The sequence below is a fragment of the Dipodomys ordii genome, unplaced genomic scaffold (assembly GCF_000151885.1).
Source record: "Dipodomys ordii isolate 6190 unplaced genomic scaffold, Dord_2.0 Scaffold105, whole genome shotgun sequence".
Taxonomy (NCBI): Eukaryota; Metazoa; Chordata; class Mammalia; order Rodentia; family Heteromyidae; genus Dipodomys; species Dipodomys ordii.
The window spans coordinates 2,065,087-2,084,062 of NW_012267321.1; the positions used below are offsets into that span (position 1 = coordinate 2,065,087).

An 18,976-nucleotide genomic window follows, 5' to 3' on the forward strand; every position below is an offset into this window, starting at 1 on the left:
GACACGTACATGGGGCTTTGTGTAGGTGATGGAGTATCCCAACTTCCTAGGCCCGTGGGAATTGGAACCAACGATGGGAGGAAGCACTCAGTCTATCTCCCTGGAAGCCTTTTATTAGCCACGTGGTGACTGTCTCCAGCTCCCAAAGCTTTGGAGAACAGCCCAGTTTGATTTTCCTGGGGATTTTGTGTTGTTGTCGGTCGTGGGACAGCTCCCAGGCCCAGAGTTCAAGCCCCATGACTGGCAAAGAAAAAAAAAAAGTCAAAACATAACCTTGAGTAGAGGTAGTCTTATATTAGAGAAATGATCTTTTTTTTCTGTTATTAGGCCTTGAACTATGGGTGCTGTCCCTCACTCAGCTCTTCAGCTCAAGGTGAGCCACAGTGCCACTTCTGGTTTTCTGGTCGTTTATTGGAGATAAGAATCTCACGGACTTTGCAACCCAGGCTGGCTTTGAACCATGATCCTCAGATCTCAGCCTCCCGAGTAGCTAGGATGACACGCATGAGCCACCTGCGCCTGGCCAGAAATGATTTTTATTATAAGCTCCTGACTAATATGGTAACTCAGTACAGCTGGTGATAAGCTTCAGGATTGTAACTTTGTTCTGTTTCTGATTTCACATTTTACAGTGAGGGCAAAGGATCATCAGATTGGGTAGAGGTCAGGTGGGGTGATGGGGTAGGGAAAACAGGAAGAGAAAAGAGCCCTAACAGCAGGTGGCAAGTAGATAATGGGGTGCAGGCTTTGCAAAAAATCAGTTGCGTGAATAAAGAGAAAAGCAAATAGAGACTGGCAAAACTTCATCTCCAGAAAGATCCAAAACATCACATAAGTAGCAGGGTGCAGGAAACCCCAGAGCACTTCCGAATAGAAGGAGAGGAGAACAATTTGCATTTGTGCAGAGCCATTTGGTCCTTGGGAAAGAGGTGTCTCTGCTTACAAGGAGAGTAGAGGGAGCAGGGTCCATGGTTGTAAGCCTAGCTACTCAGGAGGCTGAGATGTGAGGATGGAGGTTTGAAGTCAGCCTGAACAGGAAAGCCCCATACATTTGTTGTTGTTGTTGTTAGGCCACAGACTGGGACTCAAACTTGGTATCTGATGCTTTTTTGCTCGGTAGCTTTGGTGCTTCAACCCCTCCACACGACCAACTGCTCCACAGGGGAATCTTAGCTCCAATTAACCACCAAAAAGCCAGAGTAGAACTATGGCTCAAGTGGTAGAGCACCAGCCTTGAGGAAACAAACTCAGGCACAGTGCCCAGGTCCTGAGTTTAAGCCTCAGAACCTGCATTCCTCATCACCCCATGAGTGGGCAGCACAAAACCGTCTTCCCCCATGGTGAGGTCCTCCCTGGGCTGGGGCTGGGGCACAGGGAGTGTGTGTTCAGTGTGAGCATTAAACAGGATATTTTCAGCACTCAGGACTGACTTCTGGAAAGTGATATTACCTGAGGAGGAAGCCCAGGGAGGAGGAAGAGGAAAGACAAGGAGCAGGGATGGCGACTGTGACTCAGGTAAAGCCGTGTGGCGTGACTCAGGTAAAGCCGTGTGGTGTCTCCTTCCTGTGCACAGAGCTGGCCTTGGGTGCTGACTGTGCTGGTGTCTGCCTGCCGTGTGTGTTCACATCCCCCACACCTTCCCTCAGCCCTGTCCCCTCCACTGGGCGTGGGCACATGCCCACCAAGAGTTCCAGTGTCCTTGCTGAAACCTCTCTGCTGGTTTTCTTTTCGGCTTTGGGTTTTCTCTTTTATTTCCTCCGCAGTCCTGGGGCTTGATTTCAGGACCTGGGTGATCTCAGCATCCTGAATGGCTAAGATTCCAGATGTGGGCCCTGGTGCCTGGCTGTGTTCTTCTTTTTTTTTTGGTCTGGTCTTGGGGCTTGAATTCAGCCTGGGCGCTGTCCCTCAGCTCTTCAGCTCAAGGCTAGCGCTCTACCACTTGAGCCACAGCTCCACTTCCGACTTTTTTCTTTTTGCTTATGTAGTGCTAAGGAATCAAACCCAGGGCCTCATGCATGCAAGGCAAGCGCTTTACCACTGAGCCACCTTCCCTGGCTGTGTTCTTTTTAACACGATCATACTTCCTCACTTCCTCAGAAGAATGCCTAGATGTGCAATTTCATGTAGCTTATCATTGTGTGCCATCTCAAGCACTAGGGCAGTCCCATTCTCCTTCTTTTCCTCCCTTCTTTCCATGTCAAACCAAAGACACCATTATAAACTGTAAAATCTTGAAGTTTTTCCCTATCCCTGGCATGTTGATTGCTTTGTCATGGTAGGCATCAGATTATAATTCCATGTAATCCTTTTTCTGAGTCCATGGATGTGTATGTGTGTGAAATGCTTTTGGATTTTTCCTTCAGGACAGTTGGCATCTGAGGACATGGTGGTGGATTTCACCCGGGAGAGGTGGCGGTGCCTGACCCCGGCTCAGTGTGCTCTGTACAGGGATGTCATGCTGGACACCTTTGGGAACCTGGTCTCCTTGGGTGAGCACCCCCTCCCTGCATAAATTGGAGTTTTACTCTTGGTTTTGGTTTCCCGTAAATGCCTGGAGAGCTCCAAGTTCCATGACTAGATGTAAAGGGTCTATGGATTCAGAGACAGAAACATAATAACATGGCCTCAGTACTTTCACACCCATCCTTTGTCCTGCTCCGATGGAGCACTTCTGTGTCCCACAGTTTTAAGTGAGTTTGCATGTCAGCTATGGCAGGCTTGTCTCCCTTTCTCCTTTGTTCCTTTTTTCCCTTCCTCTTCTTCCCTTCCTTTCTCTATTCTTCTCCCTTTCCTTTCCCTTTCCTCTCTAGAGCTTTGTACCTGATAGGCAGGTACTATGGAAGACCTCCTTCCATCCCTCTCTCCATCCTTCCTTCCTCCCTTCTTGCCTGCCTGCCTTCCTTCCTTCCTTCTTTCTTTCTTTCCTTCTTCCTCCTTTCAGGTGTCTCTGCCTCTCTTCCTTTCTTCTTCCTCCTTTTCCTCCTCCTCCCCACTTTTTTTTTTCTGAGAAAAGGTCCCACTTTGTAGCACTGACTGGCCTTGAACTTGCCATTGATCCTCTGAGTGCTAGGATTACACAGAGATGACACCACACTCAGCTCATGGCAGTCTTTGTATCATTTCCTCATCCTTCTGACTGGGTAGTTCTTGTGTTGCTGTCTGCACATTAGAGTGTCCTCTGAAGTGTTCAGATGGAGGCAGTATGATGAATGTGTGAACTATCCTTTGCGTCCATGTGTGATGTCCCTTTTTCCCTGTAAGCGTGGGACTGGGGATTCCGGAAAGGCCACAGAGCATTGTCTTTCTTTCTTTTTCTTTTTTGTCAGTCATGGGGCTTGAACGCTGGGCTTGGGCGCTGTCCTTGCGCTCTTCAGCTCAAGGCGAGCGCTCTACCACTTGAGCCACAGTAGCACTTCCGGTTTTCTAGTGCTTTATTGGTGATAAGAGTCTCACGGACTTTCCTGCCCAGGCTGGCTTTGAACCGTGATCCTCAGATCTCAGCCTCCTGAATAGCTAGGATTACAAGCATGAGCCACGGCACCTCGCAGTGCATTGTCTTTCTATAAACAGGAGTCTTCCCTTCCAGCGTTGAGTGTGCTTTCACTGTTGGAGCTCAGGAAAGAGCCCTGGGTGGCACAGAGCCACATGACACTTCTAGGAGAGCTGAATGGTTGGGAACGAGCCAAAGGTGTGAGATCAGGTAAGAGCTCAGGTGTGCAGAGATGGAGCAGGGGAACCTGGGCACGAGTTTCTGTAGGAAAACTAAAGTGTCACTGCTGTGAGTCCTAAGGACTTTAGAATGTCCCCACTTGTTCCCTGTCCTGCAGAGTAATATGCCATTCTGTGTCTCCACTGTATTCCCTGTGTCCATTGAAGTACTCTAGGCTGGCTCTCCAGCTAATGGTGGGTGTGCAGTACCCCAGTGTCTCTTCTGAGTAGTTTATTAAAGATAAGAGTTTCACAGACTTTCCTTCCTGTGCTAGCTTTGAACCATGATCCTCAGAGCCTCAGCCTCCTCAGCCCCCAGCACCTAGCCCCAGCCGTGTCTTTTATATGCTGACTTCATTTCCTTCAGATGCACACCTAGAGCTAGATGGTGGGATATTCCACTTATATATTGTTATTTTTCTGCAACACAATTTCTTTTTGTTTGTTTCTTTTTAAAGAGGAAATTACTTGTTTGTTTTATCATGGGTTACTCTTCATTTTTCATTAGCTTGAATATCATCTTAACCAGCATGGATTGTGCAGTTTAAGTGCTAGACATCTCTTGTTCATGTTAAAATCTATTTGCTGTGAGCGGGGTGAAGGCAGTTTATAGCACATATTCCAGGTGTGTGTTTTTTTTCTTTTTTGTCGGTCGTGAGGCTTGAACTCTGGGCCTGGCCGCTGTCCCTCAGCTCTTCAGCTAAAGGCGAGCGCTCTACCACTGGAGCAACAGTGCCACTTCCGGTGTTCTAGTGCTTAATTGGAGATAAGGGTCTCACGGACTTTCCTGCCCAGGCTGGCTTTGAACCGTGATCCTCAGATCTCAGCCTCCTGAGTAGCTAGGATTACAGGCATGAGCCACCAGTGCCCAGCTTTTTCTTTTCTTTTTCTTTTTAATCAGTCATGGGGTTTGAACTCTGAGCTTGGGTGCTGTCCCTGAGCTCTTTAGCTCAAGGTGAGCACTCTACCACTTGAGCCACAGCACCACTTCCGGTTTTCTGAGTGGTTTATTGGGGATAAGAGTCTCGTGGACTTTTCTGGCCAGGTTGGCTTTTAATGGTGGTCCTCTGATATCAGTCTCTTGAATAGCTAGGATAACAGGCATGAGCCACCACACCCAGCTTCTGTCATTCTTTTTTTTTTGGGTCTGGTTGTGGGGCCTGAACTCTGGGCCTGGGCACTGTCCCTCATCTCTTCAGCTCAAGGCTAGCACTCTACCACTTGAGTGAAATCGCCACTTTCGGCTTTTTTTTTTCCTGCTTATGTGGTGCTGAGGAATCGAACCCAGGGCCTCGAGCATGCAAGGCAAGCGCTACCACTGAGCCACCTTCCTAGCCCTCCTCTGGCATTCTTTTTTTTTTGTCGGTCGTGGGGCTTGAACTCTGGGCCTGGGCGCTGTCCTTCAGCTCTTCAGCTCAAGGCGAGCGCTCTACCACTTGAGCTACAGCGCCACTTCCGGTTTTCTGGTGGTTTATTGGAGATAGGAGTCTCACGGTCTCTCCTGCCCAGGCTGGCTTTGAACCGCGATCCTCAGATCTCAGCCTCCTGAGTAGCTAGGATTACAGGCGTGAGCCACCAGCGCCCGGCTTATTCTGGCATTCTTATATTGAATTCTTCCTCTTTTTCCCCAGCCTCTGCTTTGCAATTGAAAATTGCCAGTTAATGCCTTTTGTAACTGCTTTTGGGTCCTGAACCATCATAACACATTGTGTGATATATAGCATTAATTATACATAGTCAGTATGTTGTAAACAGGTATTTTTTCATCTGTGGTTATGATATAACCATATGGCTTTTGTAAGTTAGGTTTACTATGAGACTCTGTCACGGAGAGGGTCGGGGGGAATCCTGTCTTCCTGTCCACCAACTTGCTGAGTATGCATGTATTTCTCACAGGTTGTTTGAAATGAGGCTTAGCTTAAATTGGATTCCATGTGATCCACTTTGCAATAAAAGAATCCTATTCTTTTTGTGTTCCTAAATATTGGATTTTTTATGTTTCCCAGTATAAATAGGACTACTCAGTGTGTGTGTGTGTGTGTGTGTGTGTGTGTGTGTGTGTGTGTGTGGTCATTTTTGCCATGGCATTCTGTTTTCCAGCATGAAATACTCTATGATTAATCAGATGGGAACTCTATATCTTGCAGGTACCTCTCCTAGATATATAATTAAAGAATTACCACCCAGCAGAGGCAGTGGTAAGGCAGAAATACCCCAAAGTCATGAGGACATAGGCACTGACGAGTTTTCCTGCAAGTAAGTCTAGAAAGCTCCACGTGAGTGGGAGTGGGAGTGGAGCAGCGCTGAAGGCTGTGCTAAATGGGTGCTTATGGTCCACAGAGAAGAGGGCAGTGGCGGAGGAAAGCAGGAGGGTGGGAGTCACGTGGGGAAGCAACACATGAGCCTGTGGCTGGGATGGCCCCTCCAGGAGCCCCTGTGCAGGCTCCCGCCGTACCTGTGTGAAGGGCCAGGGGTGAGGACTGAGGTGGAGACGTCCGCCCTTGCCAGGCCCCCCATGTCACGCCCTTGGGGGAGTCCCTCCAGTGGGAACACACACATTGTCCCCGCAGGTGATGAGGCCTCCACCTATTCTCTGTTACTCAGGCATAGACCCAACGCACACATTGGGGTGAAGTGTTATGAGTGCGGGGAGTGTGGCAAGGCATTCAGCTACCCCGTGGCCCTAGAGCATCACCAGTTGAGCCACACCAGGGAGAATCTGCACCTCTGTGCCACATGTGGGAAGGCTTTCTCCACACGTTCTCCTCTCTTGGTTCATGAGCGAAACCATAGTGGTGTGAAGTGCCAACCCTGTGCAGAGTGTGGGAAGGCTTTCTCCTCACATTCCTCTCCCATGGTTCACAAGTGAAGCCATAGTGGCAAGAAGCCCTACCTGCATTCTGAGTGCAGAAAGGCATTCCAGAAGTCCAAGCAGCTCACTGTGCACCGCAGGCTGCACACTGGGGAGAAGCCATATGCATGTGAAAAGTATGGCAAGGCCTTCCACAAGCATGCCACCCTCATAGCACACCAGGCTGTGCACACTGGCCTCAAGCGCCACAGGTGCGCCAAGTGCGGGAAGGCATTCAGGCACAACAGGATGCACTGGGGACATGCTGGAGTGCGTGTGTGGCAAGGCCTTCAGCACGTGTGGCTGCCTTGAAGCACACCAGGCTGTTCACACTGGATGCAAGCCACATAAGTGTGAGGATTGTGGGAAGGTGTTTGGCTACACTGGTGCCCTACTCCTGTACCACAGGACGCACACCGGGGAGAAGCCACACCGCTGCACCCAGTACGGGAAGGCATTCCCACAGAAAAATGACCTCGCGTGCCACCACAGGACACACACCGGGGAGAGTCCATTTGTGTGCCATGAGTGCGGGAAAGCCTTTAAGTCCCACACAGAATGCCACAGCCACCTTGCCATCCACACAGGACACAAGCCCCACAAGTGCACAGAGTGTGGGAAGGCATTTTTCTGGAAGACAAAACTTGTGCGCCACCAACAGACACACATCGGCAAGGGCCCGTACGAGTGTGACATATACGGCATGGTGTGCAGCCGGCGCTCCAGCTTCACGTGCCATTGCACGCAGGCTTCACACCCAAAAGAAGCCCCGCCAGACGGCAGCAAGGTGTGAGCCATTCACGCGTGGCCGTTAGACTTATTCTCCACGGGGGCTGGGAAGGTGGCTCAGCCGTAGGTCACTCAGTGTTAAAGACTTTCCCAGCAGCTGCCAAACTCTTGAGATTAAACCTCAGGACACGCACGAGCAGAATAGCATTTTCTTGAGGATGGTTATACAGAACTGCTGCTGTTAAACTTTACTGCTGCTCTATTCAGAATCCATGTTTTAGTCCATAAAATAACCTTTTAAAAAGAAAAGAATTACTGAGTAATTGACGATTTCTATCCAGATGAGTTTTATTTCATTTCTGCACGGCTTGGCCCCCCAGCACAGGGCTTCCTCCACACACTGACTCCGCCCCCAGCGCCAGGCCCGCCTCAGCCCCAGGCCTGCCCTGGCAGCCTCCTCAGAGGCCTAGTCTCCCTGGCTCCACTCCCTTTGCCACTGTCACTCAAGGATGGCCTCACCTATTAGCTCTCTCTGGCCCAGACCAGTCTTATTCCCCGCCCACCAACCCTCACTACTGGTCCTATACACTGAGTTTCGTTCTGGTCACGCCCGTTCCACTTTTTCATTGGTTTCTTCCTGGCCCTTCCCCCTATAGCCCCGCCCCCAGCTCACGTTTCCCTCCGTGTTTGCCCCGCCCCCTGTCACTGCGTGCGCAGTTCCCCACCAGACCAGCAGTCGGTTGGCGTGAGGGGGAGCTCGCGGTGCGGACTGCGCGTCTCTCCGGGAGGAGTAAGTCTGCGTCCCGGGTATCCGGAGGCCCCGCGCGGCTCTCCTGTCCGGCGGCCTGAGTCTCCGGCCGGTCCTCCCTGACCTCCACCGGCCCGGCGCGGCCGAGGCGCCCGGACCCCAGCGACCCCGCTTCGCTGCGAGCCTGGCGAGGGTGGCGGGGTGGGCGCGGCCGCGGCTCTTCCCAGCGCTCTTGGACAGCCGGCCCCTGGCATCGTCTTCCACCCGGTCCTCCGGGCCCGGCTTGGGGTCTGGGACCCGATCCGCCTCTCCGGCCTCCGGGCGCTAGGCCAAGTCGTCCGGACAAAGGCCACGATTCCCGGCCCCAGCCGCGGCCCTCCAGCCCCGAATTCCCACATAGGTGGCGGGGTACAGGAAATGTGGGAGCACTTCCGAATGAAAGGAGAGGAGAACAATTTGCATTTGTGCAGAGCCATTTGGTCCTTGGGAAAGAGGGATCTCTGCTTACAAGGAGAGTAGAGGGAGCAGGGTCCATGGTTGTAAGCCTAGCCACTCAGGAGGCTGAGGTGTGAGGATGGAGGTTTGAAGTCAGCCTGGGTAGGAAAGTCCCATACATATGTTGCTGTTGTTTTTAGGCCACAGACTGGGACTCAAACCTGGTATCTGATGCTTTTTTGCTCGGTAGCTTTGGTGCTTCAACCCCTCCACACGACCAACCGCTCCAGGAGAATCTTAGCTCCAATTAACCACCAAAAAGCCAGAGTGGGGCTGTGGCTCAAGTGGTAGAGCACCAGCCTTGAGTAAACAAGCTCAGGCACAGTGCCCAGGTCTTGAGTTCAAGCCCCAGGACCTGCATTCCCCATCACCCCATGAGTGGTATGGAATGAACCCAGGACCATCTTCCCCCATGGTGAGGTCCTCCCTGGGCTGGGGCCGGGACACAGGGAGGGTGTTGTTGTATGTGAGCATTAAACAGGATATTTTCAGCACTCAGGACTGACTTCTGGAAAGTGGTATTGCCTGAGGAGGAAGCCCAGGGAGGAGGAAGAGGAAAGACAAGGAACAGGGATGGCGGCTGTGACTCAGGTAAAACCATGTGGCGTCTCCTTCCTGTGCAAAGAGCTGGCCTGGGCACTGGCTGTGCTGACACCTGCCTGCCACGTGTGTTCACATCCCCCACACCTTCCCTCAGCTCTGTCCCCTCCACTGGGTGTGGGCACAGGAGAGCATCACCCACCAAGTGTTCTTGCTGAAATCTCTCTGCTGGTTTTCTTTTCAGCTTTGGTCTCCCTCCCCACCAAGCACCCAGTCCTGCATCTTGAATTCAGGGCCTGGGTGCTGTCCTGAGCTCTTTTGCTCAAGGCTGCTGCTCTACCACTTGAGTCACAGCTCCACTTCTGGCCTTTTTGGTAGTTTATTGGAGGAAAGATGCTCATGGGCTTTCCTGCTCCATCCAGTTGGCTTTGAACCCTGATCCTAAGATCTCAGGCTTCTGGACTGGTTAGGATTCTAGGCATGTTTATCATACTTCCCCACTAACTCTGAAGAATGCTGGGATGTACAATTCCATGTCGGTTTTTTTTGTTTTTTGTTTTTGCTTTGGGTGTCATATCAAAGAAACTTTTCAAACAGTAAAATCCTGAAGTTTCTCTGGTGTGTTGATTGCTTTGTCATGGTATGCATTGATTATAATTCTGTCTAATACTTTTTCTGAGTCTGCGGATTGTGTGTGAAATGCTTTTGGATTTTCTCCTTGTGAACAGTTGACACTTGAGGATGTGGCAGTGGATTTCACCCGGGGGGAGTGGCGGTGCCTGACCCCGGCTCAGCGCGCTCTGTACAGGGACGTCATGCTGGACACCTACAGGAACCTGGTCTCTGTGGGTGAGCACCCCTCCCTGCACAAGTTGGGAGTTCTGCTCTTGGCCTTGGTTTCCCTTGAGTGCTGCCTAGAGAGCCCAACATTCCTTGACTAGACATAAGCTCCACCAACTCCGGGACAGAAACATGCTAATGTGGCCTCCGGACTTTAATAACCTTCTTTTGTCCTGCCTCCTATGTCTCACAGCTTAAGTGAGCACCTGTGCATGTCAGCTTTTGCAGGCTTGTCTGTTGCTCTCCTTTGTTCTTTTTTGCCCCTCACCTTTTTCCCTTCTTTTCTCCACTCTTCTCCTTTTCCCTTCCCTTCCCTCTCTAGAGCTTTGTACATGTTAGGCAGATCCTCTCATCACTGAGCTACATATCAAGCACTATGGCAGTCCTTCCTTCCTTCCTTCCTTCCTTTCTTCTCCTCTACCTTCTCTTCCTCTTCCTCATCATTTTTTTTTTGAGAAAAAGTCCCACTTTGTAGCCCTGGATGCCCTTAAACTTGCCCCTGAACTTCTGAGTGCTGGGATGACACACAGATGACACCACACGAAGCCCAGAGCTGACTTTGTATCTATTTCCTTGTGCTTCTGACTCAGTAGTTCTTGCGTTGCTGTCTGCACATTAGAGTGTCCTCTGAAGTGTTCACATGGAGGTAGTCTGCTGAATGTGTGATGCATCCATGTGTGATGTCCCCTTTTCCCATAATCGTGGGACTGGGGATTCCAGAAAGGCCACAGCACATTGTCTTTCTATAAACAGGAGTCTCTCCTCCCAGCGTGAGTGTAATTTTGCCATTGGAGCTCGAGGAAGAGCCCTGGGTGGCACAGAGCCACGTGACAACTCCAGGAGAGCTGAATGGTTGGAAAGGTGCCAAAGGTGTGAGTGCAGGTAAGAGCTCAGATGTACAGAGATGTAGCTGGGGAACCTGGGTGGGAGTGGTTTTCTGTAGAAAACTAAATTGTCTCTACTGTGAGCCCTAAAGGACTTTAGAATTTCCACACTTGTGCCCTGTTATGCAGAGTAATATGCCACTCTGTGTCTCCACTGCATTTCCTGTGTTCATTGAAGCACTCTAGGCTGGCTCTCCAGCTAATGGTGGGTGTGCAGTACCCTTGCATCTCTTTCCTTCAGATCCACACCTAGAGCTGTGTGGACATTCCACTTGTTGTATTTATTGCTTTTTCTACAACACATTTTTTTAAATTTTTTTTTTTGTCATGGGGCTTGATCTCTGGGCCTGGGCACTGTCCTTCAGCTCTTCAGCTCAAGACAAGTGCTCTACCACTTGAGCCACAATGCCACTTCTAGTTTTCTGGAGATTAATTGGAGATAAGAGTCTCACAGACTTTCCTGCCTGGGCTGGCTTTGAACCGTGATCCTCAGATCTCAGCCTCCTGACTAGCTAGGATTACAGGCCTGAAATACCAGTGGCCTGCCTCATTTTTTTTGGCTGGGGGGGGGAGGTTGGTTGTGGGATGTAAACTCTGGGCCTGTCGCTGTCCTGGAGCTCTTCAGCTCAAGGCTAGCTCTTTACCACTTGAGCCACAGCGCCACTTCTAGCTTTTTCTGCTTATGTGGTACTGAGGAATTGAACACAGTGCCTCATGCATGCAAGGCATGCACTCTATCACTGAGCCACCTTCCCAGCCCTGTATTTTTTTTTATTGTGAAAATATTGTACAGAGGGGTTACAATTACATGGGCAAGATAATGAATATATTTCTTATCAAGCATTGTAGCCTCCTCCTCTGTTTCCCCTTCCTCTCCCTTCCCATCCTCCCCCCTGTATTTTTTTTTAAGAGGAAATAGCTCGGGCTGGGAAGGTGGCTCAGTGGCAGAGCGCTTGCCTTGCATGCCTGAGGCCTTGGGTTTGATTCCTCAGCACTACATAAGCAAAATGAAAAAAGCCGGAAGTGGCGCTGTGGCTCAAGTGGTAGAGCACTAGCCTTGAGCTGAAGAGCTGAGGGACAGTGCCCAGGCCCAGAGTTCAGGCCCCATGACCGGAAACCCCCCCCAAAAAAAAGAGGAAATAGCCCATCAGTTTATCATGGGTTACTTTTTTTTTTGGTTGTGGGGCTTGAACTCTGGGCCTGAGCGCTGTCCCTCAGCTCTTCAGCTCAAGGTAAGAGCTCTACAACTTGAGCTACAGCGCCACTTCCGATTTTCTAGTGGTTTATTGGAGATAAGAGTTTCACAGACTTTCCTGCCCAGGCTGGCTTTGAACCTCGATCCTCAGATCTCAGCCTCCTGAGTAGCTAGGATTACAGGTGTGAGCCATCGGTGCCCAGCTATGGGTTACTTTTTTGTTTGTATGTTTTGTTACCAGCATCTAAATGTACTCAGCATGTATTTTGCAACATAAGTGCTAGATACCTCTTGTTCATTTTAAATGTCTGTTCACTACTAATATATGTAGGCTGTTTATAGCACGTAGTCCAGGCTTTTTTTGGTTTTGGTTTCTTTTCTGGCATTGTATTGAATTCCTCCCTTTTTTGAAATTGTATTGCAATTCTTCACCCTGCTTTGAAATTCAAACTTGCCAGTTATTCTGTAAACTGCTTTGGGCTCTGAACCATTACAACATATTATATGATATGTGGCATAAATTTGTACATATTCAGTATGTTGTAATAGGCATTTTTTCCCTTTGGTTACAATATCACCGTAGGGCTTTTGTGAGTTAAGTATGCAGTAGGACCCAGGGGAAAGTCCTGTGTTCCTGTCAGTGAGATTTGCTTTCCTCATAGGTTGTTTGAAATGAGGCTTACCTTCTCGTAAGGTAGATTCCATATGATCCATTTATAATAAAGAATCTTATTCCTTTTGTGTTCCTACATACTGGATTTTCTGTGCTCAGAGTTCACATGGCTCCTCTGTGCCTGTGTAATTTTTTCTGTAGCATTCTCTCCTTTAGCATGAAATACTTAGCTATGTGATTAATCAGCATGGAACTTTATATCTTCCAGGTACCTCTTCTAAGCATATAATTAAAGAATTACCACCCCATGCGGGCAGCTGTAGGGGAGAAATAACCCAAAGTCATGAGGACGGAGGCACTGATGAGTTTTCCTGCGAGGAAGTCCAGAAAGCTCTGCGTGAGTGGGAGTGGGAGTGGAGCAGCACTGAAGGCCGTGCTAAAGGGGTGCTTGTGGTCCACAGAGAAGAGGGCAGTGGCGGAGGAAAGCAGGAGGGTGGGGGTCATGCGAGGAAGCAGCCCACGAGCCCGTGGCTGAGACGGCCCCTTCAGGAGCCCCTGCGTGGGCTCCCGCCATACCTGTGTGAAGGGCCAAGGGTGAGGACTAAGGTGGAGACATCCACCCTCGAGGGGGTCCCCATGTCGCGCTCTCAGGAGAGCCCCTCCAGTGGGAACACACACATTGCCCATGCATGTGATGATGCTCCGATATGTTCTCCCTTATGCACACGTAAACCCAAAGCACACATTCAGGAAAAGCCTTACAAGTGCCGAGAGGGTGAGAAGACGTGCAGCTACCGCTTGTCCCTGGTGCATCACCGGCAGAGCCGCACTGGGGAGAAGCTCCACCACTGTACTGAGTGCGGGAAGGCTTTCTCCACACGGTCCTGTCTCTTGGTTCATGTGCAGTGCCACAGAGGCATGAAGCATTACCAGTGTGGAATGTGTGGGAATGGTTTCTCCAAGCTTTCTAATCTCTTGGTTCATGAACAACACCATAGTGGCGTGAAGCCACACCGCTGCCCAGTGTGCGGGAAGGTGTTCAACCAGCTGTCCAGCCTCACTGTTCACTGTAGGAGCCACGCTGGGGAGAGACCTTGCCCATGTGGAAATTGCAGCGAGGCTTTTGTTGTGCGCTCTGGCCTTACCAAGCACCAGGTCCTGCACACTGAGGTGAAGCCGCACCGCTGCACTGAGTGTGGGAAGGCAGTCAGCCAGGGCTCCAGCCTCGCCGTGCACAGGAGGACACACGCCGGAGAGAGGCTGTACTGTTGTGCCAGGTGCGGGAAGGCGTTCACACGAAAATCTGGCCTTGTGCGCCACAACAGGACACACACTGGGGAGAGGCCGTATGCCTGTGGCTTGTGCAGCAAGGCCTTCAGCACACATGGCAACCTGACTGCACACCAGACAGTGCACAGCGGCCAGAAGCCTCACAGGTGCTCCGAGTGTGGAAAGGCATACAGTCATGCCTCCGGCCTTGCCATTCATCGCAGGACGCACACCGGGGAGAGGCCATATTCATGTGATACCTGTGGAAAGGCGTTCACCATTCGCAAGAGCCTCACCGAGCACCAGGTTGTACACACTGGGGCGAGGCCATACCACTGCGCACAATGTGGCAAAACATTCACACAGAACTCACAGCTCGTGCGCCACCGCAGGATACACACAGGGGAGAAGCCGTACACATGTGACACATGCAGCAAGGCATTCAGCTCTCGCAAGAGCCTCACTGAGCACCAGGCTGTTCACACTGGGGTGAAACCATACCGCTGCGCCCAATGTGGGAAGACATTCACACGGAATGCACAGCTGGCACGCCATCGCAGGACACATACTGGGGAGAGGCCGTACGTGTGCGCAGACTGTGGCAAAGCCTTTTATTCCCATTCTAACCTCACAGCCCACCGTACCATCCATGCAGAATTCAAGCCCTACCAGTGCAATGAGTGTGGGAAGGCATTCACACAGAACATGCACCTTGTGCGCCACCTCAAGACACACCAGGGAGAGGCAGGATGTGTGTGACACATGTGGCAAGGTATCCAGCCGAAGTTCCAACTTGACTATCCATTGCAGGCTTCAATCACAAAAGGCCTGCCAGGGAGTGCAGCAGTGCACCATCCATCCAGGCATGGCCTTTGGAACTCAGTCTCCACTGAATGTAAGCATGAGGGTGATGGAAAATTGCTCACCAAGAGTTCAGGCTAGCTTTCAAATGCAGTGCTTCGTACTTAACCCCAGCAGAGGATAGTGAGTTTGAGGGTTTGAGGGCAGCCTGAGCTGTACAGCATGATCGTGACTTTTTTGTCAGTTGTGGGGCTTGAACTCTGGGTCTACGTGCTGTCCCTCAGCTCTTCAGCTCAAGGCAAGCACTCTACCACCTGACCTGGTTTTTTGGAGATAAGAGTCTCGTGGACTTTCCTGCCTGGGCTTGCTTTGAACCATGATCCTCAGATCTCCTGAGTAGCTATGATGACAGGTGGGAGCCACCGGTGCCTGGCTTGATCATGACTGTTTTGTGAACAGTTTATAAGAATTGCTGTCACCAAGAGCAGAACACAGGAAATGTGACATGTACACAGCAGAGACTCTAATGCAAGCCTTACTCAGTGGACATCAGAATAGATTTCTTTGAGGAAACCATCCAGGCTGGGCATACTTACTTCTGCTCGACCAGGGATCCATCTGCTCTCTTGTTCACTGTGGACTCTTCCCGACCTACCAGCAAAAGAATTCCAAGCCAAGAATACAACAAGATATTTGCAAAGGGCGCAGGGCTGTCCAGAATCAAGGAGTTCACATCACCAAGTCTGATGATTCTGAGTATGTGCCTTTAGGTTGAGCCCTGCTGGAGAAATGCCCACCTTGGAGGTTTTCCTGTGTGGGGCTCTTGAAAGGCTGGTCCCACCATCTTGTGAGGATTATTTCTATGCACACTCAGGGAAAGGTGAGTTTTCCTTCTGAAATAAATGAAAGGCTGTGCACAGCAGAGGGGTAGGGAATAGTGTGGAGCTGGGGCATGATTTCGCCCACCATTGTGTGTCCTTCACCCTGATACTGCTCTTTAGAAGAATGCACCGCACTGACTGAACTACAGGGGAAAGTGAGAACTGAGCACAGCATGGTGCCATGGGACAAGCGAGCACTTGGTTGCCGAGACTAGAGATGTGACAGAAGTTATGTAGGAGAATGGCGGCCTCTGCACTGAATGACCATGGCTGTCTGTAGCAAAGACTGCTGACCAGTCTTCTAAGAAGATGAATTTACTGAAAGAAAATGGTTTTTTAGCATGGAGAATTTAATCAGATCTTGAATGAGGACTTTGGGGTAGCTCAGTGTCAAGCACTTTCCTAGCAGGTGCCAGGCTCTGAGTTCAAACCTCAGGAACACGTACAACCAGAATAGCATTTTCTCAAGGATGATTATAAAGAATTGCTGCTATTCAGTTTTGCTCCTTCTCTATTGAGAATGTAGTCATGTTTTAGTAAATGTCTTTTATTTACTAAATATAAGAAGCATCTTCCCCTAAACCCTCATTTGGAGCCAACAAGGCTGCTAAGCCACAAGAGCGGCCCTATGGCTGCCTGGGACCCCAGGACCTGACCAGTGAGACTGCAGCATCCAGACACAAAATTCCACATCCCTGGTGCCCAGCCAGTGCAGACAGTGACAGACCAGCAACATGTGACTGCAACACCCAGACCCAGAGAATGTTAACATCACCACCAGTCAGCCCACAACCACCTCTAGCATCACTGAGTACCCTGCTGGAGACCCCTTCCCCATGGAAGACTACTGCTGGTGGCAACACAGATTTGAGCTTGGACACCTTTCTCCCACCCAAGAAGGGATACCACACTTAAAGAAGACAAAGAGGCTAGAACCCTTGCCCCCCCCTCCCCCACTTGTTGGCTTAGAGTGGAAGACCACCAGGACTCACATGAGAGGCATTAAGACCCTGGGTCATCTACAGCACTGGCTTTTGGCAGCAAAAACTCACTGGTTTGAAGTCAACACAGACAAATTCTGTGCAGCTGCAGAAGCCCACTCCTCCTGAAGCCTCATGCCCAACCTGGAGGCCTGAACCCAGCTCCCCAACCTGTTCTTCCCCCAAGTTGGACCAAGCACCCACCAGGCAGAGAGTTCATTGGCCTGGGGCAAGGCCAGCACACTTATACAAGCGCTTGCTGGCTGGGGGACCCAGAGTAGGCTAATTCACCCAGGGCGGGCTAGCCCAGGCCAGGCATGGGCCGCCACCTGTCAAACGTTAGCACGCCAAGCTCACACCACAGCTCTTGCAATCTCTGAGGCCAATGCATAAATCACAATGAAAGATGACAAGAGTCATGCACAATGAGGACAAAAAAAAGAGAGATGACAAAAGGAGCATTAAAGAGATGACAGAATTGGCCAATGAAATAAAAGGGGAGATGCAAAAACAATTTCAAGTGTGCAAAGAAGAAATGACAGAGAAGATCTAGGGCTCCCAAAAAGTGTTGGAGATAAAAATAGAGGCATTAATTAACTCATTAAAAGACAAAGTTAACACTATGAGAACTGATCTCAACAAAAAAGACAGAAGGATAACAGTGGCTCATACCTTTAATCCTAGCTACTCAGGAGGCTGAGATCTGAGGATCGTGGTTCAATGCCAGCCTAGGCAGGAAAGACCATGAGACCCTTATCTCCAATGAACCACCAGAAAACCTGGAAGTGGCATTGTAGCTCAGGTAGTAGAGAGCTCACCTTGAGCTGAAGAGCTCAGCGACAGTGCCCAGGCCCAGGGTTCAAGCCCCACAACTGAAAAAACAAAGCAAACTCAGAAGCATAAAAGGTTTGATTTTCTCAATGCAAACCACAGTGGCATGCCTACAGAATAAGTGAAATAGAAAACAGTATCAGGAGTTGAGGATAAAACAGGAGCTTGAACAAAAAGTCAAAAGTCTGGAAAAAAACATTCAAAACCTATCAAAGGGAAATCCAAGAATTGGCAGACTTGGCCAAGAGATCAAGTTTACACATAATTGGGATCCATGAAGGGGAACATTTCAGTACTAAAGGCACGGAAAACCTATCCAGTCAAATAAGAAAAGAGAAGTTTCCCAATATGGAGAGAAAATCCCACCCACCTGACAGAAGCATACAGATCCCCTAGTGAAAAGGATCCAAGAAGAAACCCTTTTGGACATCCAAGTAAAAAGATTAGTCTTAATAGCAAGGAATTGATTTTAAATGCTAATAAATCAAAGAAGGAGATATATCTTAGTGCAAGGAGAGCCTGGAATGATATAATTCAAGCCCTGAAGTGCCAACCCAAGCTGGTGTAGCCACTGAAGCTATCATTTATATTTGATGGTGAAACTAAAACCGTCCAAGACCAACAAAAATTAAAGGAATCCATCAACATTAAACCAACATTACAACAAATACTAAAGGAAAGTATGCAATCTGAAGAAAACATTCAAAGTCCAGGAAACATATTAAAAGTCTATAGAAGACCTATTTAGTAAGGACAGGAAGAGAAAAGTAGCAAGCTACAAGAAATCAAGAGAAATGACAGGAAATATGACATGTTTCTATAATGACTAAACATTAATGGACTCCATTTCCCAATTACTAGAAAAAACAGGAGACTGGATCAAAAAAATAATAAGATCTATCCATTTGTTTTCTCCAAGATATCCATCAACCTCTGAGCGAAGGATGGAAAAAGAGCTTCCAAACAAATGTACCTGCAAGAAGGCAGGAGTAGTCAACCTCCAAGTGAAGGCATGAAAATAGAGCTTTCATGCAAATGTACTTGCAAGAAGGTAGGAGTAAGCCAGGCATTGGTGCCTCACGCCTGTCATCCTAGCTACTCAGGAGGCTGAGATCTGAGGATCATTATTCAAAGCCAGCCCTGGTGGGAAGCCCATGAGACTCTTTATCTCCAATAAACCACCAAAAAAAAAAGTGGCACTGACTCAAGTGGTAGAGAGCTAGCCTTGAGTCCAGAGTTCAAGCCCCATGACCAAAAAACAAAACAACAACAACAAAAAGGAAGGCAGGAGTCGCCATATTGATAACTGAAAAATAGACCTTTTATTAAAATCAGTATGAAGAGACAAGGAAGGTCATGACATAATAAAAGCGAATGATCCATGAAGAGTGAATCCCAGTGGTCAATATCTATGCACCAAATAATGGGGAACCTAAATATGTTTAAAAAATAATTTTGGACTTACAGAACAGAATAGACCCATACACAATAATAGTGGGAGATTTTATTTTTTGTTTTATTTTTTTGGGGGGGTCCAGTCATGGGGCCTGAACTCTGGGCCTGGGCGCTGTCCCTCAGCTCTTCAGCTCAAGGCTAGCACTCTACCACTTG

General features: G+C 49.4%; 1 protein-coding gene across 4 annotated transcripts in view; it reads left to right on the forward strand.

The window, feature by feature from the left end:
* The first annotated feature begins 1,479 nt into the window (after positions 1-1,479).
* The window catches only part of LOC105994364 (zinc finger protein 420-like), a 73,496-nt gene continuing 55,999 nt past the window's right edge, over positions 1,480-18,976 (forward strand). Inside the window, exons 1-6 of one of the 4 annotated variants that reach the window (XM_013027835.1) lie at positions 1,480-1,515; positions 2,364-2,489; positions 9,024-9,122; positions 9,800-9,920; positions 10,665-10,793; positions 12,872-14,898. In XM_013027835.1, the coding sequence (XP_012883289.1) occupies positions 2,451-2,489; positions 9,024-9,122; positions 9,800-9,920; positions 10,665-10,793; positions 12,872-14,631 (2,148 nt within the window). In that variant the 5' untranslated portion in view covers positions 1,480-1,515; positions 2,364-2,450 and the 3' untranslated portion in view covers positions 14,632-14,898. Of the gene's footprint in view, positions 1,516-2,363; positions 2,490-8,029; positions 8,079-8,889; positions 8,947-9,023; positions 9,123-9,799; positions 9,921-10,664; positions 10,794-12,871; positions 14,899-18,976 lie in introns of those variants that run through there. The other 3 variants (XM_013027837.1, XM_013027836.1, XM_013027839.1) reach the window with 3 other exon arrangements.